Source organism: Peromyscus eremicus, chromosome 4 (assembly GCF_949786415.1).
Source record: "Peromyscus eremicus chromosome 4, PerEre_H2_v1, whole genome shotgun sequence".
Taxonomy (NCBI): domain Eukaryota; kingdom Metazoa; phylum Chordata; class Mammalia; order Rodentia; family Cricetidae; genus Peromyscus; species Peromyscus eremicus.
Genome location: NC_081419.1, coordinates 836,553 through 858,651, shown reverse-complemented (window position 1 = coordinate 858,651; position 22,099 = coordinate 836,553). Strand labels below are relative to the sequence as shown.

The window sequence follows — 22,099 nt, the reverse complement described above, 5'->3', positions numbered from 1 at the left end:
GGGGCAGAGGTACACCCAGAGGTGTAAGATCCTACTACTTGGGGCACTGCGAACAGAAAGGCCATCTGCCTGCTGTGTGCTAGCAACAAGTACAGAGTGACCAATGAACTCTATGGACCTACCTGACAACTCGTAGAATGTCGCTGTGAACTGAGGTGTGACTCAAAGAGCACTCGTCCACTGTGTGCAAGACCCTGGCTCCCATTCCCAGCACTGTCAAAAATAAATGGATGGGTAAATGAAGTTCATGGAAGCTTAGTTTCTTCCCATCATCTAGGATTTTCCGAAGCCCTGCAGTGCAGGACTGCTGACACCACAGCCATGCATGCCATGAACAGCTTAAGGCTTCTTTATTAGTCACCGCAAAATACAGTACTGGTCCTGGTGATACTTTCCAGGACCAGAAGAGCAGCATTTCAGGGCTGGAAGATAGGATCCTGAGGTGGGGAGGAGACCTTGGCTTCCGGCTCTGAGGCAGGTTCAAGCTGCTGCTCCAGGGGGTTGGGGTGTGCAGCTGCTTCTAGTGCCTGAAGTACTGTGTCAGCATAAGAAATCAGCTCCTGGAAGGAGGAAACAAGCGATCCATTTATTACAGTGGCTTCAGGATCCAGGAGCAATTACTTTGATGACACCCCTTGACTTGATGGAATCTTTGAGGTGGTCTAACTACCCTTCCCCCTTGGGATTGGATTCAGCCCAGCCACAGGAAGAGAGTAGTAGATCACGGGGAGCTCTGAGTCAGTGCCATGTAAGTGTTCTGGCTTGATAGAGGTGTCACCATGACTTACCAGGCTAGAAGTAAAACGTCCCCGGATCACCCGGACTAGGTCCTTAATGCCTCCAGACTCCAGCTCTGGCAGGATCTCCTCTGCAGGAGCAGAGTAGGTGATGAGGTTCAGGATCCCTGCCCACCAGCCAGATAAGGTCAGTCGGGTGCTACTTTTGTTTGGAATGATTGAGTGGGAAGTCACAGGGGTTTGAGACCAGGCTCTGGGGCTCCTTCCCTTCCTGCCAGGGAAAGGACAAGGAAAGGGTCCTCACTGTAGGAAGCCAGGTGGGCCAACAGCATGCAGAGGTTCTCAACCACCTCAGGGTCATCCTTGTAGAGCTCGTAGATATCTTGGAGGAGGTAGAGGCCACTGCTGCCTTCTTCCAGGACTGCCACTTTGAAGGCCACCAGTTCTGGGGGAGGGAAGCAAGGGAATTTGGGTTTTTAGTATAGTCTAGCATAGTTCCTTTGCAGCTGCCCTTACTTCTCAGCCCCCTGTGCCCAGTGTCCCTGGAAAGTGGCATGACTCTGGTCCTAGGGTTGCTGGGAGAGCCCTCTTTGGCCAGGAATCCCAGCCTTCTGTGGAGGAAGCTCCTGAAGTCAGGGCTGTCCCCTGCTCTGTGGAAAATGTTGAAGAGGTGACTGCACCACTTTGCCTCTACAGCCTAGCTTTGCACCTGTTGGCAGCGAGCCCCATGCCCAAGGGAAACACAGTACTTGTGTTCCTCCTCCCGTCAGAGAAATGGAGGCTCTGATGTGGCACTGTGAAGAAGAGCTCTGCTGCAGGTGGCCCCCCTACCCTGCAGCAGTTAACAAGGTTCAGAGGGGCTGAACCTTCCCCACAGGGTGCTGCTTTGTATAAGGGTGTCAGGATAAGTCAGGGGGAGCTAAGATCCCTAACTGCTTCCAGGGGGCCCCACCAGCTTGGGTGGTCCAGTAGACTGGCATGAGTAGAACCCAGCAGGAGTGAAACCAAGGAGACAGCTCTTGGAGCAAGGGAGGTAAGTCGTTACCGACCAAGGGTGAGAGCATCCCTGCCATTCACCACTGGTGACCATGACCCGTTCCTGGGCCCAGGGATCTCTACACAGGACAGCTGTGCCACTGTGCCAGTGCTTAGTGTGAGGCCTGGCATAAGCCTGCACTTGGAGACAGACTTAGATATAGGAAATCCATGCAGCTGTGGGATGTGTATAGGCAGAGATGTGGTCCCAAGACATCAAAATTGAAAAGTCCCAGTGGTATTTCCTGAAAGCTGTTTTTTCCTGTTCCAGTTTGGGGTCACTAGGTGGACATCACTGGAGGGAGCCAGCTTTTGTCCCACCTCCATGGTGGCAACCTGTCTTGTCCCAGACTTACCAGATACCTTTGCGAGGCTGGCCAGGCCACGACAAACATTGTTCACCAGCAGTACTCTGTCGGGGCCCAGCTGGATGCTTCTCAGAAACAGCTCTACCACCTTCTCAAACTGACTCTCCTTTATGCAGCCTACAGAACACAAGCCTTGTTGCCTTATGTGTCCAGGGTCACCCTCCCTGTTACCAAGACCTCAGGCTGCTCACCCAACAATGACAGCAGCCAGAGCACTGCACAGCCAGCCTCAGCTATTTCCACATCCTCGGGATGCTTGGCCAGCACCGAGATGACCACAGGGGAGAACTTCTGCAAGGGCTCTTTGTCCACAGTAGCAGCTAGAACCAGGACAAGGATGGCAGACAACAGGCCAGGTATGAGCAAAAGTACCTATGTACCCCTCCACACTGCTCCCTCCCACCAAGAACAACAGAGGAGAATCAAGGGGATAGATGTCCTCAGAGATGGAAACTGGGGCTTTCCAATGCCAGAGTCTGCAGTAGACTTATCAGTAGAGATGAGGACTTTTTGCATTTGTGGCTTCTGCAGTTTTCTGGGATTGCCATGGCTTGGAACCCTCTTTCCTAGGGTAAGACAGTATCTAGAAGAGGTGGGACAGTAGACCTCGGAACCTCCATCCTAAACAAAAAACCAGAACAGGGCATCAAGTTCTGTCTGACCTCTAAAGCCAGGGGCTGCCTGCTCATTGCACAAGGCGTCCTGAAGGCCTTCATCTCTTACCTCACTTGTGTCTCACTGTGCCCATGTGCTAGACTCTCAGAAGAGCCCCAAAGGGGCTGGGGTTGCCCTCCTGTGCTTAAGGGATAAGATATAGAGCAGCAGCTCTCAACCTGTGGGTTGCAACAGACTGAGAACTGTGGTGGTGTTGTGTTCCCCAAAATATTGTGCACGCTAATAAACTTATCTGGGGTCAGAGACAGAATAGCCACAATATTAAACATAGAGGATAGGCAGTGGTAGCACAGGCTTTTAATCCCAGCATTCCAGAGACAGAAATCCATGTGTTTAAGGATACAGCCAAGCATGGTGACTCACGCCTTTAATCCCAGAAAGCAAGCCTTTAATCCCAGGGAGTGGTGGTAGAAAGCAGAAAGGTATATAAGGAGTGAGGACCAGAAACTAGAAGCATTTGGCTGGTTAAGCTTTTAGCTGGTTAAGCTTCAGGCTTTCAAGCAGCAGTTCAGCTGAGAGCCATTGGGATGAGGACACAGAAGCTTCTAGTCTGAGGAAACAAGACCAGCTGAGAAGTTGTCCAGGTGAGGTTAGCTGTGGCTTGTTCTGTCTCTCTGATCTTCCAGTGTTCACCCCAATACTTGGCTCCGGGTTTGTTTTATTAATAAAGACTCTTTAAGATTCATGCTACAGAGAACTGCTGATATAGAGGCTCTAGCACAGTGATTCTCAACCTTCCTAATGCTGCGACTGTTTGATACAGTTCCTTGTGTTGTGGTGACTCCCAACCATAAAATTATTTGTGTTGCTACTTCATAACTAATTTTGCCACTGTTACGAATCATAATGTAATACCTGTTTTCTGATGGTCTTAGGTGATCTCTGTGAAAGAGTTGTTTGACCCCCAAAGAGGTCGTGACCCACAGGTTGAGAGTTATTGCTTTAGCAGGTCTCATGCAGTAGGACTTGTGGAGGGAGGGCCTTACCATCTATCAGAAGGGACCAGAGCAGGCTTAGGATAGCGAGGCAGATGTCCCTGTCCTCCTGGAAGTGGCACAGTTGCTCTTGGGCAATCTGAAACAACCCCTCTTCCTCCAGCTCTTCAGACAGCAACCCTGTGGACAGCCACAGGCACTTGGAGGAAAGGTATCCAAGAAGCTTTCCCCAACGCTGCCTTTTCCCAATGGGCTGGTGCAACACCCGGTCTGCCTGGCTGGTCTATTTTATGCCTACCTCTAATACCCTTCTCACTCAAGTGTGCTTAGTGTAGGTGAGAAGTCAGAGACCTGGAGTGGCCCAGTGCCTAGTCTTAACCTGACCTACTAGCCAGCCATTTGATTCTTGGCCGCTGTCCTCCGCCTTCAAGTAGTGCCCACGGCTGCCACTGAGAGCAGAGAACAGTATGACTGTCCATCTTAGGAATGAGCCCCTCTCCTGCCCATCTCCCAAGGCCTCTGTTCTGTCCCTGGATTTTCAGAGCAGAAAGGAAGGGCAGAAGGCCCGCATACTCACCTTGGCTGGAGATGATAGTGAGCAGGTTGTAGACCAATGTGATAAGCCTCTCAGAGTTGGGGTGGCTCCTCAAGGCATTCATCAGGAAAGAGATGATAAAACGGCCCCTTGGGATCTCCGCTTCTGAGTCTTGTGCCAGTGCTGATTGGGCCAGAGAAAGAACATGGGTTAACCCCACAGTTAAGGCTCTAAGGTAGACAAGTGTCCTCCCTCCCTAGTGGGGACAGCATCACCTCTTTGTATAAAAGAAACAGATCTGCCTATTCTCTAGGCACTGGGCAGGTCTTTGTAAACATGGGACCTTGCTCGCCAAGGATGTGGTTCGTGTTTCAATTCCGGCCTCTAAGATCTTCCTGGGTCCTTCCCAATGACTGGGCATGAACATTTAGTATAAAGTATTTGTGAGCTCTTTCCCAGTGGTAGAGTGCTTACCTTGTATGCAAGAAGGCCTGGATTTGATTGCCCCCCCCCCAAAAAAAGACAATGTGGTGGTTAGGCCTTCAGTATTAAGACTAGAAAGGTAAAGGGGTAACTAGATGCTCCAGGCTTAAAGATGTAGCTAGTTTTCTTCCTGTTCCTGAGAGCTGGGGGAGGCTTCTACTAAGGACTTTAGTGCAGTGCTGTCCTGTGCTGGCAATCACACACTTCAAGCCTTTCCTGGCTAGGAAAGTGCACTAGACCATCCTGTCCAGCTCCTGGGACATGGCTGGAGTACAGTCGAGAGGTCCCAGCAGGCTGGGTCAGGCCCCATGTAGATCTGGTGTAGGCAGACATTCATTATGCCCTCCAGCACTCTGAGATGGAGTCACATAGGCACAGAAGGGAACAACAGACTGGAAGGCAGATGTTGGGGGATAGGTGGGAAGTTGGAGGAGGTGCTGAGGCTGAGGACCCAGGAGGGTGGGGCTTCTCCATCCAGTCTGGTGCCTACCTTGGCCCAGAATACGCAGCAGCAGGGAGCAGGTGCTGACCAGAATGTCCAGGATCCTCTCGTGTTGTTTCATGATACTGATCAACTCCTCCACCAGCTCTGTGGGCCATGGCAGGTCTGTGGAGCACGCAGCACAGGTGAAGTGCAGGAACAGCTGGGCTGTGTGACCCAGACCTGATGCCCAGAGGCTGCTGGGAGCCCACTAGTGAATGAAGAGGGTCCAGGTGAGTGAACACAAGGGTAGAGAAGGACGACCAGCCCACGTGTTCACAGAGTTCGTGAAGCACACCATCTGCCAAGGTCCACATTCTGTGTTGTCCAAGCTAACTGAACTCCAGCAGTTCTCCTGCCTCAGCCTCCTGAGTGAAAGACCACAGGCACAATAACACCATGCCCAGCTTTGCCAAGGCATACACTTGGAGCAGCTTCATGAAGCAGGTCTTCTCAGCCCTCACTTTCAGACAGCAAAGCTGAGAGTCAGTGGTGAGCATTTGGCATTAAATGGCTGTGTAAAGCTAGCCTGTCTGACCCCAGGGCCTGTGGCTGTGACTGTCTTGAGACTTGGCTTGTGATGAGGACGTCAGATTCAGGAACACTGATGCCCAGGAAAAGCTATAGGAAGTCCACTCTGACAAGGCTGAGGAAGAGACACCTCCAAGGTGGTGGGTAAGGCCCACTGTGGGATAATAGCCCCTGTTTTCCAGAAAAGCGAAGTCTACCTTATCCTGGGCTTTATCTCGGTCACAGGTTAGCTATAAAAGGGACTTTAGGAGAGTGATGGCTGATATGAAGGGTCTGTTAACTCACTAGGAGTCACACCTCAGCCTCCATATAACCTCCACTGTCCTAACCACCAAAACAGATCTTTGGTGTCCTTTGGATGTGTTTTGTGGATAGATAGACAAGTAGGAATGGATAAGACGGGTGGGTGAACAGATGGAAGGTTACAGGAAGGAAAGGATGGAGGAAGTGGTGAACTAGCTGGAGGGAAGGGTGTATGGATGGCATACAAGTATGATATTTGAGCAGGAGAGACAGGAAAGCATGTCTGCGGACATTCAAAATTTCCCAAGAAGCTTAATACCCATCAAAGGTGATGCTGGTAAAGAGCTGTTCTCAAGCATTCTGATAGGAAGGCAAGTTGGTGTGCTTATGGGGAATGTCTCTGTTATTCGGAGGTACATCTGACAAGCACATACGGCCACATATGCCAAGTGACTAGTATGCCAGGTGATCAATCATGGTGCTGTTTATAAAAGTGGAAAACGAGAAGCAACTCAGATGCCCACTGTAGAGATGGTGGGACAGCTGGATGAGGCTCTTCAACCAGGTGTGATGGTGCACACTTGTAATTGTAGGCACTCTGGGGGCAGAGGCAGAAGGATCACAAGTTCAAGGACTTTGTGGACTACACAGTGAGTTTGAGACCAGCATGGGCAACTTTGTAAGACTCTTTCCTAAACTTTAAAAAACAAACAACAACAACAAAACCCCCAAAGAGCTAGGGAGGTAGTTCAGCATTGAAGTGGAATTAACCAGCATTGTACAAGTCTCAGTCTCTAGTACCTCTACAACCCCCAAAAGAGGTCCATCTTTTTTTTTTTTTTTTAAACAAAGCTTTGTCTCCCTATAGGTCAAGCTCACCAGGTCTCCATCCTCTTGCCTCAGCCTTCCTAATGCTAGATGGATTTCCTGTTGACCTTTTGAAATCATGTTTAGAAGCCAGCCTCTCTCCTACCCTCCTCTGCTAGTAAGCATGGGATCAGGAAGAATTCCAGTTAGCAGCACTGGCCAGAAGAGCCTGCAGTGAAAGGCTGGCAGTTCCCACCTCCATCCACAATGCTCCATTTCCACCTCCCAGCCTTTCCTGGGAGCCTCTGGGGAAGGTGCAGGACCTTTACCTAGATCTTCCTCTGGCATTGTCAGAAGCTTGTTAAGGGCCCTGAGCTGGACCTCTGGTCGGGTGGAGAAATTCTGCATGACATCTGCAGGAACAAGAGGATATAGGAAACCCTACTGAGGGCCAAGCCATGGGGTGCAGTCCCTAGCCTTGCATCAGTTAGGCTACAAGGCAGCACTCCTATCGTCACTTTTCAGAGGAGGGGGCTCAGGCCCAGGAACTCACCTAAAATCAAATCCAAGTCTTTGGGAGCCTATTAGCCATAGTGCCTGCTGTCATACACTTTGGCACATAGGAAGCACACAGCCTGAGTGATGAAGACACCTGGTGTCCAGGGCATGGAGCCAAAGGGACTCTGGAGAACACGGGCAGTGAACAGGTCTTAACTACACAGGGGACATGTCCAATGAGAGCAGGTAGGCAGGGCATGGGCAGGTCCAGGATACTGAGAACCAGGGAGGGTATACAGCATTCTGGGAGGAACCTGGAGACTGTTCCCACTCGCTAATCGTGCACAGCAGCAAGTCTAAGACCAAGTTGTGGGAAAGAGACACTAGGCCTCTAAAACTAATGCCAAGGCCACAGCAGCTCCCAGCACTGTCCCATGTCCCCACTGTCACCTAAAACGTTGGCCATGTTGCCTTCTAGTAGCACATCAGTGATGAAAATGGGAACCGCCTGCCGGTGCATGTTCAGAGCAACACAGGAGTTTCTGAAGGAGGTGCTCATGAAGGTGATTCGGATCACATCCCTGGCAGAGGGACAGAGAATACAGGTGTCTTTCCATAGGAGCTTCCCTCTGCCTTGGGCTATGGGTGACCCAAAGTGGCAGATACTGAACACCAGCCTTCCTGGTGGGTGGGGGCTCTCTGTCCCATGTGTATCTAGTAACCATCTTTGTAGTTCCACTTCTAGGGACCTACTCTGTGAAGTCATAGGACTCCCTCTGTGGAAGGGCCCCCAAGGATGGTCCTGGGTCTAGCACTTTTGCCTTCATGCCCCCTTCTTCCTTAAAAACATATGAACATTGGGCGGTGGTGGCACAGGACTTTAATCCCATCATTTAGGAGACAGAGGCAAGTGAATCTCTGAGTTCTAGGCCAGCCTGGTCTACATAGGGAGTTCCAGGACACCCAGGGCGGAACAGAAAAACCCTGTCTTGAAAAACAAACAGAGGCCGGGCGGTGGTGGCGCACGCCTTTAATCCCAGCACTCGGGAGGCAGAGCCAGGCGGATCTCTGTGAGTTCGAGGCCAGCCTGGGCTACCAAGTGAGTTCCAGGAAAAGGCGCAAAGCTACACAGAGAAACCCTGTCTCGAAAAACCAAAAAGAAAAAAAAAAAAAAAAGAAAAGAAAAAAAAAAAGAAAAACAGAGAGAGAAAGTCAAAGGAAATGAGAATAAATTAGCCGGGCGTGGTGGTGCATGCCTTTAATCCCAGTACTTGGGAGACAGAAGCAGGTGGATCTCTGTGAGCTCGAGGCCAGCCTGGGCTACAAAGTGAGTTCCAAGACAGCTAGGGTTGTTACACAGAGAAACTCTGTCTTGAAAACCCAAAAACAAAAACAAAACAACAACAACAACATGAACAGGTTTTCTGATTGACATTATTAGAACAGAATCTTTTCCTGGGCTCCTGAAAGTGATGTGTGTCTTTGAGGTTGTTCTCCCGCACCCACTGGGAAAGTAGGGCTGCTTGTATCTTTTTTTCAGAGACATATTCAAGCCAGGTACTCACACCTTAATTCTAGTAGTCAGGAAGCTGAGGCAGGAGGATCACTATGGATTCAAAGCTAGCTTGGGCCACAGAGTGAGACCCAATTTCAAAACCAAAACCCCAAATCCCCAGCATATATCTATTCAAGATTAGGGGCTGCCAGGTAGCTGAGGAATGTGTGTGGACAAATCAAGACAACTTCCTGTGTGTGAAGGTGGGGAAATGCTCAAAGGTACACTGATGGGTTAAGAGAAGACCCAGCCCTGAGCTCACTTGATGGCTAGTCGATCCGAGGGTTTAATGTGCAGCATGAAGGGCAGAAGCAAACAGAAGATCTCTGCTCCGGGGATCTGCTTCTCCTCCATGGTCTTCAGGATGGGCTTCAGGCTGCCTGGGTGATGGCGGATGCCCTTCCTCAGATGCATGGCTTCTGTGTCCTTTGAGGAAAGAGGGCATCTGACTTGGACTTCCCTTAGCCATGAAGAAGACTGGGCTGTCAATGTTCCCTCACCAGGCTGAGCAAGAGCTGAGGCAGGGGTCTGGGGAAAGTGAGCATACTGTAGCCTACATGGAACAGAGGGAAGGTCATGGTGGCATGGTTAGTAGGATGAGGGCAGGTGGCTTCTCCATGGGAAGCTCACGTTCAGGAAGGAGCAGGTGGCCATGTCTAGAATGATGCAGCCCAGGGACCAGATGTCAGATTTGCAGGTGAAGGAGAATTTGAGAGCTTCAGGAGCCATCCAGGACTTCTGGCAGGGGTCTGTGGGCAGGACCAAGGTGGGAGAACCACTGAGTCCTATGCTCGCTCCCTGGGGACAGGGAACAGAGCAGAGCAAACCTACCCCAGCACTACCACTCCCCTTTTTAGTGTTTTGAGAGAGTATCCCCTCTACCCCAGATTGGCCTTGAACTCCTGATCTTCCTGCCTTCACCTCCCAGTGCTGAGACCTCAGGCTTGCTCCATCACACACGCAGTTATATTGTCCCCATTTTAATGGTCCTTTGCAAGGACTTAGGTCAGGAGCCCAGCAGTCACCCTCCTTGGGTGAGATGAGAAGTGTAAGCTGCAGGCAGTTGAGGCCACTGTATGACAGACGTTAACCTTTACCAAGGAGGCTTGTCTGTCCGGGCAAGTGTCTGCCAGGCTCGCCCGAGGGCCTGCCTGTCTGTGTGGCAATAGGCAGGAGATGGGAGAGCCATGTTCCAGAAAAACTAAAGTGTGGCCCTCTTTGAACAGCTTATCCCCTCTAAATGTCAGGACCTCAGGGCAAAGTTCTGGCTGCCCTGCCTTCTTCCTAAACATAAACCCTGCAGAAAGAACCAAAAGTACAGCACCCTTGCCCTGTCCTATCAGCGTGCCTGGACTCGGGTAGTCACTCCATTTCCCAGCCAAACAGCAAAGGGCCAGACTCCAAGGACACACACCATTGACACTCCAAACAACCCTTCCATGTACCCACCTAATCACCAACTCACCCACCCACACTCTGTGTGCCAAGGACAACCACTGCCACCGCAGGACTCGGAATTCCCTTCCAGGGTTGCTGTCTATCTGGGACAGCTGTTACAGACTTGATACTCTACCCCTTTTACCCTACCATCTTTTCATCCCCTGGGCTACTTCAGGCCTCTGTGTAACGTGCATGGTCAGTGCCTATATCCCTGAGGACTTCTGTACCCCCAACTACAGCTTTTGTCCTTCTTGGGTGCTCTCTTCCCCACAAGAATCAACATCTTTGGAGGACCACAACCATAGCTTTGTTCCCCAGGGCTCTCTCTCTCTCACATGTTGGTGTCCTTTGGACCCTGCATCTTACCCACAGAGGCATGTCTGTTGTGTTATGCCCTTGATAGGAAGTCTCTGGACCTTCTGAGCTAAGAACCCAGCCCAAGGGTAGCCACTGCCCCTGGGTGCCAAGAGCCACCACCTCCCTTGCCACTCATTCCTAGTCCCCCTCCCCCCAGCCACCTTCTTCTGCTCGGACATTCCACTTGGCTTCATGGGTCATCAGTGCCTGGGAGCTCAAGTCCTGCAGTTTACAGTAGTTGTCATTGATAAGGGCGATGTTGGAAGGCTTCAGGTTCCTGCAACCAAAAGCAGGGACCCCTGGTGCCATGCAGCTGCCTGGGTAGGGCTAGCACATGCCTGAGCCTTAAGCCTGCTCTCCCAACCCAATTCTAGCCCTTTTCACTCTTCAAGAAAATGCCCTGCTCAGCCCACTTATTAAATAATTATTTCTTAAAACATGACGTCTACTCAGTTTCTATACATTAGGGAAGGACACACACACACACACACACACACACACACACACACACACACACCCCGCACTGTAAGTACAAACACCCAAACCTGAAGTTCCTCATTAGAGAAGGTATCCATTATTCTGTACATCTGGTGACATTAACATGGGAACCCATTCTCTTTGCACATATGGTCCATGTAGGGGGAAGCTATTTCCCAGACCTTCCCACCATAGATCTTGGGCTTGAAAGCTGGGTTCAGGGGTCAAAGGCTGGACCTGGATTGCAGCAACTTATGCTGGCCTGTCCAGAGGCTGTGCCACTGCCGGCAACCTCACCTCTCTTCCTTGGCATCTTATCTCTGTTTCCTTGCCCTTTAGAACCTCCCTGCCTGGCCCCCACACTCCCACAGCCCTGTGCCTTTGGGGTGAGTCAGGCGCTCAGAGGCTTCCTGGGGAGGTGCCCTGTTCTCTCAGAAAAGAGGAAGGGGAGCTCACAGAAGATGCTCCATCCTGCCCAGATCTGTCCCCCGGGCCTTGGCATCTGGACCTGGGGGTTTGGTCAGTCTCCAGAGGAGGGCCCATCACCTATGAATGATGTTCAGCTGGTGTAGGTACTCCACCGCGTCCAACACCTGGCTCAGCATGGTATGCATCCACTGAGGAAGAAGTCGGGGATGTGGCATTGGAAGGGGCCTGGGAACTCCCTAAGGGGAGGTCTCTGCAGAGCTTTGTATGATCATACAGTCAGTGGGACAGTGACAATGTTGGAGATGCTGGGTGCTGTGGGGCTGCCAGTGGCCACTCTGTGGGCCATGCTGCTCATGGAAGGTGGCCCCTGTGGGTACTAACATCTGCTGAAGCCTCAGTGTCTGTCAGAGTAAAAGGAGCCTGTGAGAACATCATGGGAGTAACAAAATGCACCTAGTGCTTGGGGCTACCATTTTCAAACAATGTACCTAGGACTCTGGAGTCCCACATTAGGATTCAGAGACACCCTGAGGTGCCAGAGACTGGCTGGGTAGCAGGAAGCCCACATCCTCCCACTGTGGCCCCTATCCTGATAGAGGAGCTCACTTGATGGTTCTGTGAACATTTCTGTTTCCCAGATTTCCACCAATGACAAAGGTGCAAACCCATTCCAGAGCCTGCCCCCGAGGCGCAGGCAATGCAATGAGCTACATGCCCCCTATGAGTCTCGGGGAGATGGTGTCTGGCCCACAGGAGCACAGAAATTCTCAGTAAAGTGTGCTCATATCATCTTGGGAGGGCACTAGACCCAAAGGTAAAAGTGAAAGTTTATAAGCTTCTAGAAGAAAACTAAGAAAAGCCCCGTGACCTGGGGTAGGGAAGGCTGTCTAAGCCAGGACCACAGGGAGGATATCCACCAACTGGCCTCCATTACACTGAGAACTGCCTTTCACAAGGTGATAGCAAACAAATGAACTGGCAAGCTCCAGACTGGGTAGGGATATATGGACACTGATATCCACCATCAATACAAAAGAATGTCTACAAATCAGTAAGAAAAAATCCAATTTGAGTGGACAGAGGATTCAAACAGGCATAGAAGAAGAATTCTGAATGGCCAATATGTTGCTGGATGTGGTGAAGGAGGCCTACAATCCCAGCACTGAGAATGTGGAGTCAGGAGTGTCAGTTCAAGATCATCCATGGTCATCTCAAAAACAAAACAAAAAACACAACATAACAAACAAAAACACTTATCTAAAATGTGCTTGCCAGGTCTACTGATAGGGAGGTACAAATTAAAGTCATAACAAAATGTCACTAACCCCTGAACTCTTGACAGGGAAAAGACAGGCCCAATGATGACTGGCCAGAGAGCCATATGGAAGGGGAACCCTCTCTGCTTCTGGGGAAAGTAAACCCTGACCAACCAGCTTCTGCTAGAACCTCCTGAAGCCACAGCCCCTGCTGTCTGACCCAGCAACCCAGTCCTAGACGATTAGGCAAGAAACACTAGCCCTTCACAATGCTCCTGGCAGCCTTACTCTACAGCCCTGAACTGGGGGTGATCAAAGGCTCATCAGTGCAGGAGAAGCAGACCCACTGAGCACTGCCTTGCCATGAACAAAGGTGTCTAGCTGACCACAGGGAGAATCAGGGCATGGCTAGACCTCAGAGGCATGGGGCTGAGTGAATGAGTATTCAGTTTTGAGCCACACACTGAACTCACCTTGATAATTTTAGGAAGTGCATTACAGTCTTTGGAGGCAGAGCCCCATCAGTTGCTTCTGCCTTAGAACCTACTGGGTCCTAAGGATGTCTAACCCTTAGCACAAGGTGGTGGCTGCGGCTGCTAGTGATGTGTGCACATTTGCAGTGCATCAAGATATGCAATTGAGATATGTGCATATAGTGGCGTAATGCTTCTGTACATGTAAGAGAAACCTAAGGCCAGACCCTTCAGTTCCTCTGTCTCCTACTACAGGGGCCTTAAGGGGTATAGGTTTCGGTGGCCTGCAAACCTGGTGGCCCAGAGTGTCTCTTACCTCAGAGTCAATATTCTCGCTCATCTTCCTCTTACTTTCCATGATAGTCTGGAAGGTTCCTTGGGTGGTATAGTCCATCACCAGGCAGAGGAACAAAGAGGAGATCTGTCAGAACACAAGGCCCCGTAACCAGCTGCCCAAAGTCTGGGCCTGGGGGTTGTGTAGGACCTCTTGCTCCAGGGCATCTTCCCATGGCCATCATCTGTGGTGGCAATGGTAGCACTGCCCAGTGGGGACCCCTTACTCTCTTGCTCCCATTCCTGTGCCGTACCACATCAGGCCTTGTTAGTTGACCTTTGCTGAAAGTTGCAGTTGTTCCTGGCCTCTGCACATGCAGAGGCCTTTGTGGAATGGGCTTTACCCCTCGATTGCAGGATAGTTCCTCTCTTAAGACTCTGGGAGCTCCTCTGAGTATCCTGCCCTGCTCAGGGCCCAGTATGTGGCCAATGGCCAGCTCTGTTTCCTCCAGTGAAACATCCCCTCTGAAAGCTTCAGGGTGCTTGGGAGACTCTGGAGGATTCATGCAGTGAGTGCCATCCCTAGCCCCGAGTTGTCAGCCTAGCAAGGAAACTGATGGAGATGGGACACAGTAGAGGCCCCTCAGTCCCCTCTGAGCCTTCTGGAGGTGTGATTTAGGAGAACCCTACTCATTGCAAAGACAAAAAGTCCTCTTGCCAATAAGGCACAGGTCTGGGAAGCCCCACTCAGGATCCACTAACTGTGAGGCACTGGGGCTTCAGACCCCATCATGAAATGAAAGTAGTGTTCCCACCCTGCTCTCCTACCTAGTAACCTATTCTGGAGCCATGGGAGTAAGGAGTCCACAGCTTTGGGACAATTGGGGAGGAGGCAGAAGAGCAGCTTCCTAGCTTCAGCCCCTTCTACAGAAGCCAAAACCCCACCATTAAAGATGCAGTCTGGAGCCTAACACCTGACCTCCAGCTTTAGCTGTCTTCTACCCGAGGAACCCAGAAGTAGTTGCTCTTAGCCTCAGCTTCCTATTTTGTGAAATGGGCTGACAGGCCTCCCTGTGGTGAGGTTGTTAGGGGATCATTTGAGATCACCCACAGGACTCAGGCAATGCCGGCCTCTCAGTGTGCTGTCAGCTGCAGGGCTGTAGGTGTTCCAACCCACCTCACTGTTCCACATGATGAACATCTCATGGTACAGAGAGATGTTGGGGTGCTGGAGCTTCAGCAGGGGCATCAGCTGTACAGAGAGGAAACAGAGTGTCTCAGCCAGTACTGCTCTGCTACATATTTCAAGCTCTGCTACATATTTCAACGAAGAGATGGGCCACCAGCTGGGTGGGGGGGACATGATGTGGATGCAAGGAGGCTGTGCAGCCTGCTGGAGAGAGGCCAGGAGGCTGGTGTGGGTCTCCAGAATGGGGTGATCGTGCTATGTGACCAAGACTTGTTCTTTAACCTTTCTGAGCCTCACAAGTACATATACAAATGGTGACAGGCTGGGGTGTAAGTTCAGGAATAGAGCCCTTCTCTTGCATGCACAGAGCCCTAGATTTGATATCCAGCACAACCCCAACCACCAATGAGCTGGTGCAAACCCAGAGGGGTGCCAGGAGAGGAAACAGCCAGGCTGGGCTGGAGAAGGTGCTGTGCAAAGTCACAGTGAGAAAAGTACTTAGGAAACAAACCCAATCAGGCAGCAGAAATGGCCTCCTGGACATATTGCCAGATGGGCAATGGCTTTGCCTGGAAGCTGGATGGGAAAGCACCCGGCCTGGCAGATGGGAATGGGAATGGACAACATGGCAGTGTGAAGGTGGAACCTCCCATGTTCTTTCCACATGTCAGAATATGACCAGGTCCTTCCCTGCCCCACTGACACTGTGTGTGACACACGAGATGTTGACCGGCAACGTGCAAGGGCAGGCAACTCCAGAAGGAAACCAACTCACAAGTGACCGTCATGGAGGAGGAGACGCCTCTCACCTCGGGTGAGATTTCTAGAAAGGCTCAAAGAAACTGCTCATAGGTGCTGTCCATAAAGCTGGTAACTGACTCACCTGTGGCTGTGTGAGGGTAATTAATCATCCTCTCGCCCTTCCCTGACTCCTTCCTCTTTCCCTGCCTTGCATATTTGAGGCTGGTGCTTTACCACAGAGTCACATCTCAGCCCTTGGGCTGGAACCTCACAGTGCAGTCGAGGCTGCCCTCAAGATCCAGTCAGTGCCAGGACTGTGGGTGTGCACTAGCACACCCAATTCATTAGCTAGTTGACATTTTCTTTGTAAACATTTTCTCTGTGTGTCTCCCAAATTTGTACTGTTCTTCTTTTATAACTAGAAGAAAAAAATTTTTTCCCGTGCTGGGGATAGTACCCAGGGCTCTGAGCAATTGAGGCACATACCCCACCACTGAACTACAGCCCCAACCCTAAAGAAAAACATCTTCAGCAACTGTGAGATGGCCCAGTGAGTAAAGGCACCAGGAGAGAACCAACTCCCCAATGAAGTCTTTTGAATTGCTCGAGTGTGCTGAGTCACACATATGCACATGTACACACACACACTAAACAAATGTAAAGAAAACAAGATTTTTTTTCCCAGACAGGGTTTCTTTGTGTAGCCTTGGTTGTCCTGGAACTAGCTCTGTAGAACAGACTGGCCTCGAACTCAGAGATCCGCCGGTTGCTGCCTCCTGAGTGCTGGGATTAAAAGCATGTGCCACCACTGTCCAAAAAGAAGTTTTTTTTTTAAAAAAAGATGGTTACTGGGGATCGTCAAGATGGCTCAGCAAGTTAAAGTGCTTACTTTGAAAACTTGACAATCAAGCCAGGTGTGGTGGTGCATGCTTTTAATCCCAGCACTCAGGAGAAAGCAGAGGCAGGAGGATCACTGTGAGTCTGAGGCCAGCCTGATTTACATGGTGAGTTCCAGGACAGCCAGGGCTACATAGAGAGATCCTGTCTCAAAAAGAAAACATGACAATCTGAGTTCAGCCTCCAGAACCCACATACAGGTGGAGGGAGAAGTGACTCCACAGAGTTGTCCTCTGACCTCCACACATGGCTGTGCATGTGCTTTTTGTCCCGCTCCAACAACAGTCATAATAAGTACAATGTAAAAAGATGGTTAGTAGTAGAGCAGCCATTAGGGGACAGGTGTCCCAAGGGGCAATTAAGAGGTGGCTGTCCTGAGCATGGACTCCCTTTCTGACCACTGCAGGCTTCCCTTCACCCTGTCACTCAGCAAGTGAGCACCACATGCAGTTCCTGTATTTGCTGAGTCCTGACCCTCTCCGGGGAACCACTGATTATTACCTCCTCCAGGGCCTCGTTGGCGTGATGCTCATCAATACACTCCACCTGTAGGGCACAGGAAGACAAGCTCAATAGTAAGTGTGTGGTGAACAGTGGCTGCTACTACCACTGCTGAGTGATCACTGTCACTGTCATTATCAAGCCGCCACCACCACCTCCACTACCACCATCGCCATATCTACGACCACCACCCCGACCTTCACCACCACTACCACCATCGCCATATCTACGACCACCACCCCGACCTTCACCACCACTACCACCATCGCCATATCTACGACCACCACCCCGACCTTCACCACCACCTCCACCATCGCCATATCTACGACCACCACCCCGACCTTCACCACCACCTCCACTACCACCATCGCCATATCTACGGCCACCACCCTGATCTTCACCACCACTACCACCATCGCCATATCTACGACCACCACCCCGACCTTCACCACCACCTCCACCATCGCCATATCTACGACCACCACCCCTACCTTCACCACCACCTCCACTACCACCATCGCCATATCTACGGCCACCACCCTGATCTTCACCACCACTACCACCATCGCCATATCTACGACCACCACCCCGACCTTCACCACCACCTCCACCATCGCCATATCTACGACCACCACCCCTACCTTCACCACCACCACCACTACCACCATCGCCATATCTACGACCACCACCCTGACCTTCACCACCACTACCACCATCGCCATATCTACGACCACCACCCCGACCTTCACCACCACCTCCACTACCACCATCGCCATATCTACGACCACCACCCCGACCTTCACCACCACTACCACCATCGCCATATCTACGACCACCACCCCGACCTTCACACCCACTACCACCATCGCCATATCTACGACCACCACCCCGACCTTCACCACCACCTCCACTACCACCATCGCCATATCTACGACCACCACCCCGACCTTCACCACCACTACCACCATCGCCATATCTACGACCACCACCCCGACCTTCACCACCACCTCCACTACCACCATCGCCATATCTACGACCACCACCCCGACCTTCACCACCACTACCACCATCGCCATATCTACGACCACCACCCCTACCTTCACCACCACCTCCACTACCACCATCGCCATATCTACGGCCACCACCCCTACCTTCACCACCACCTCCACTACCACCATCGCCATATCTACGACCACCACCCCGACCTTCACACCCACTACCACCATCGCCATATCTACGACCACCACCCCTACCTTCACCACCACCTCCACTACCACCATTGCCATATCTACGACCACCACCCCTACCTTCACCACCACTACCACCATCGCCATATCTACGACCACCACCCCTACCTTCACCACCACTACCACCATCGCCATATCTACGACCACCACCCCGACCTTCACACCCACTACCACCATCGCCATATCTACGACCACCACCCCGACCTTCACACCCACTACCACCATCGCCATATCTACGACCACCACCCCGACCTTCACCACCACTACCACCAGCTCTACCACTTCTGCCTTAGCTTTGACCTCCTTCTCCACCGCCACATCAACTACCGGCTCCCACACTAGTACCATCATCGCCACCACTGCCATTTCTAGGGAAGTTAGTCAAACATAGTAAAATCTTTCACTGGGTATGGTGGCATGTGCTTATAATCCCAGTGCTTAGGAGACAGAGGCAGGGCATCTCTGTGAGCTTGAGGCTCATAAAAAACTTAGTCCAGTCCTGCCTCAAAACCAAACCAAACCAAACCAAACCAAAATGAAACAAAACCCCCGAAACACTTATTCTAAAACAACGTAAAGAACAAATTGAACCAGTGATGTTGGGGACAGGATTTAGCTCAGTGATGTAGTGCTGCATGCTTTAAATCCCAGCACTCGGGAGGAAGAGGCAGGCAGATGGATCTCTGTGAGTTTGAAGCCAGCCTGGTCTACACAGTGATTTTCAGGACAGCCAGGGCTACACAGAGAGGTCCTCAAACAAAACAAAACAATTAAACCAGTAAAATCTTTCAATAGTTCCTGAAGTCCTACTCTATGGATTTTTTCCCTCAGGAAGTTATATGTGCTCAAGAGGGGAAGACCCTATAAAGATCTCTGAAGATGTTTATCACAGAGGTTTATACTGGTAAAACAAGGCAAGCTAAAGCCGTATGAGGGGACAGGCTGGGCCAACTACAGCACACGAAGCAGGACTAGTTGGGAGGAGACACAGCTATCAGATAGAGAGGAGGAAGCTGTGGTGACATGAGACAGTGTCACTATATGAGATGTTATCAACCTCAGTACCGTTCTTACAATCATATAAGAGACTGGAAAGACACACAGACTCCTGCCTATAACCTCTGACCTGATTTTCATTTAGAAAAACCAGGCAGCTAGTTTTACTTGTGTGTTTGTTGAGACAAGGTCTTACTGTGTAGTCTAGGCTGGCCTTGAACTCCAGCTCTACTAGTCTTCCCCCACCCCCCCAAATGCTGGGAGTATAGTAGTGTGCCATCATGTCTGGTGTGGCTAGCTTTTAAAAAACTCTTTTAATTGCTCAGAAGACAGGCAGCCACTTTGGCCACTGGTGTGTGAGACAAGCTAACCCCTGTGGCTGAAGCTGCTGGGAGGCCTGGCAGAATATGGTCAGGCCCCCATCCCCAAGGTTCCTGTCACCGCCCCAGAGGAAGGTGTACAAGGGACTTATACAGCAGCCACTCCTCTCTAGGGTGCTCCTGTGGGCCTACATCCCACCCCAGCTGTGCTAGTTATGTGCCCTTTGCTCAGTCTCTGTGATCCTCTACCCTCCCCCCCTTGGAAAGAGCAATGGCCCTGTCCTGGGTAGAGCTGTGCTACTGCTTATCAAATTCAAATCCTTTCAGAAACTGCACCCCTGGTGAGGATGGGACTCCTGAGTCTCACTATTTCTGGCTGTGGAATGGGGGTACTTGTTCTGGGTTGGCAGGATTGGTAGGTCCAGTGAGTTGACAGCAGGCATGCAGACAAGCATCGTGGTTAGTGGAGTAAAACTTAGCATTTCTCCTCACCAAGGTGTGTGTGTGTGTGTGTGTGTGTGTGTGTGTGTGTGTGTGTGTGTAGGGGGTGGGGCGAGGACAAAGAGGGAATTCCAGGAAGTCTCATGATATAGCCCAACCAGGCTCGTCTGGGGGTCTTCTGGGAGTCTGCGAGACCTCTCTAAGCTGGGATGGTGAGCTTGGATCTGGGAGAGCCACTGTTTCAGACTGTACCCCATGGGGCTCTGTTCCTTACCTGTTTTATCACGTACTTGGTGTCGGTTTCCATTTCCTCCACCACCAGGTTCACTCCCAAGGCCCCAGGACTGCACTCTTTCAAAATCTACCCTCAGGGAAGAGAGAGACTTTGAGGAAGTGCACAATGCTCTGTATTTCCCACATGTGCTGACTGCACACTGAGCCCCCCAAAGCAAGCGTCTTCTCTCAATTTTACTGTGGAGGAAATGGCCTCAGGTGACCGAGAAGCCCTCCATGGTGGTGGAGCCAATACAATCTCCCTCAAAACCCATTCTGGAACGCTTATTTTATAGCCTCATGACTCTCTCCCAGACTGCAGGGACAGCCTGACAGTAAGAGCAAGCTGCCCTGGGACAAGGGATTTAGTGGTCCTAAACCACAGTGACACCACCTTCCAGCATCCTTCTCCAAGGAGAGCATCCCACCAAGGCTCTGTAATTGGTGAAGCTGGTGCTGTCACAGCCTCCTTCAGGGCTCAGCACTGCAGAAGGTAACGCACAGCCACCCTCTGGGGCCTGTACTGGTGCTAGCTACCTACCATTTACCTGAGAGATACTGAGGCCTAGGGAGCAAGGTCCTTGCCTGAGTATAGCACTCTGGGGTCTGAGCCAGAGCTTGTGATGGAAGCCACACCCTCAGAGCTGGCTTACAAGCCAGAACTCTGCGAAGGTCAGGGCGGTGGGGTATAGGTGTCTGAGATCTCTGAGTGCTGAGGCAGTTATCAGGGTGGGGGAAGGGGACAAGATACCTAGAGGCAGTACAGGAAGGACAGATAGAATCAGGGAGTCCTGGGAGACCAGCCCAGGCCTGTAAGCAGTGGATCAGACCACAACATAAAGACTATTCTATTATTATTATTTTTAAAAATTTCTTAACTTTAAAAGTTTCTGGCTACCAGAAGTGCATCTGCTTGGCTAATGCCTCTAAGCCTTCTCAGAGAATACTGCAAAAGGGAGGAAAATCTAACCCATGAAAGCAAAGCTTTTATAGCTGAGTCTAACATTTAATGAGGCTGACACTTTAGGTAAACGGCATTTAAAAAAAAAAAAAATCCATTCAATTTTTTTGTTCTCTGTGTTCTGCCGCTAGACCTCAGCATACAGACACACACTGAGAAGGGCACACGCACCATTCTCCAACCAGAGGTCAGATTGGGGGTTGGTCATCATTTTAGAGAGGGAAACTGAGGCCTGGAGAAGGGCTCGGAGAAAGTCACTTGAGGGACTATGGGGTCAAGATTGTGTGGCCCTCAACCTGTCCCCGCTGCCCACGGACCCTGGGCAGCACCTGATACTTTTCCATGGTATCTCGAGGAGACACTCTATGCCTCACTGTCCCTCTGCTGGGTACACGGAAGACAGTCAATCCCCTCGAGCCAGGCCGGTAGTCGGACCCTCAACTGAGCATGCTCAGTAGTAACTACCCCGTGTGCCCACCCAACCCCCCTCAACCCCACTATCTGACTTCGATGACTCTGGGCGTGTCTGCCTATCCCTTTGGCACGCACACGGCGTCTTCGTACTCCGCCCCTTAAAGAAGCCGCAGAGAATAGGGCGCCACGAACGGGACGAAGGGCGGGGCCCGGTGTGTTGGGTCGGGTGGAGGGCGGGGCATGTACTGTGACGACAAGGGTAGGCGGGGCCTCAAGCTCCACAGGCGGGAGCTGTGGGTGGCAGGAAGTCTAGCGTGGTAGGCGGGGCCTGTTATACCGTGAGCGTGTAAAGTGGGCAGGGCTTCGGGTTCCACCGGAGATAGGGCTGGAGGTGGCTCGCAGGGGCTCTAGGGGGCGAGGCCTGGAGCGGAGGGAGCGGGGGTATGTCCATAAAGGGCGGGGCGCCGGCGGGCGGCCCCTTGAGCGTGGAGGGCGGGGTCTGGAGCGTGAGGGCGCGCGGCAGGCGGGGCG

At 51.5% G+C, this 22,099-nt stretch overlaps 1 protein-coding gene across 6 annotated transcripts; it reads right to left on the bottom strand.

Moving 5' to 3' along the window:
• Positions 1-333: 333 nt before the first annotated feature.
• On the bottom strand, positions 334-22,073 carry Stkld1 (serine/threonine kinase like domain containing 1). 6 transcript variants are annotated; one of them, XM_059259854.1, is made up of 19 exons: positions 21,906-22,073; positions 20,195-20,281; positions 16,917-16,961; positions 14,766-14,840; positions 13,632-13,736; positions 11,704-11,774; positions 10,842-10,957; positions 9,514-9,632; positions 9,146-9,309; positions 7,779-7,909; positions 7,160-7,243; positions 5,259-5,375; positions 4,328-4,468; positions 3,802-3,930; positions 2,332-2,460; positions 2,129-2,257; positions 1,042-1,182; positions 789-868; positions 334-560 (listed from the first exon to the last, which is right to left on the bottom strand). In XM_059259854.1, exons 1-19 carry the CDS (start codon positions 22,017-22,019, stop codon positions 417-419), a joined length of 2,121 nt encoding a protein of 706 aa, XP_059115837.1. In that variant the 5' UTR covers positions 22,020-22,073; the 3' UTR covers positions 334-416. The 6 variants fall into 6 exon arrangements, with proteins under 6 accessions (XP_059115837.1, XP_059115838.1, XP_059115839.1 ...); XM_059259855.1 differs by lacking the exon at positions 21,906-22,073 and adding an exon at positions 21,484-21,821; XM_059259856.1 differs by lacking the exon at positions 21,906-22,073 and adding an exon at positions 21,326-21,476.
• Positions 22,074-22,099: the final 26 nt, after the last annotated feature.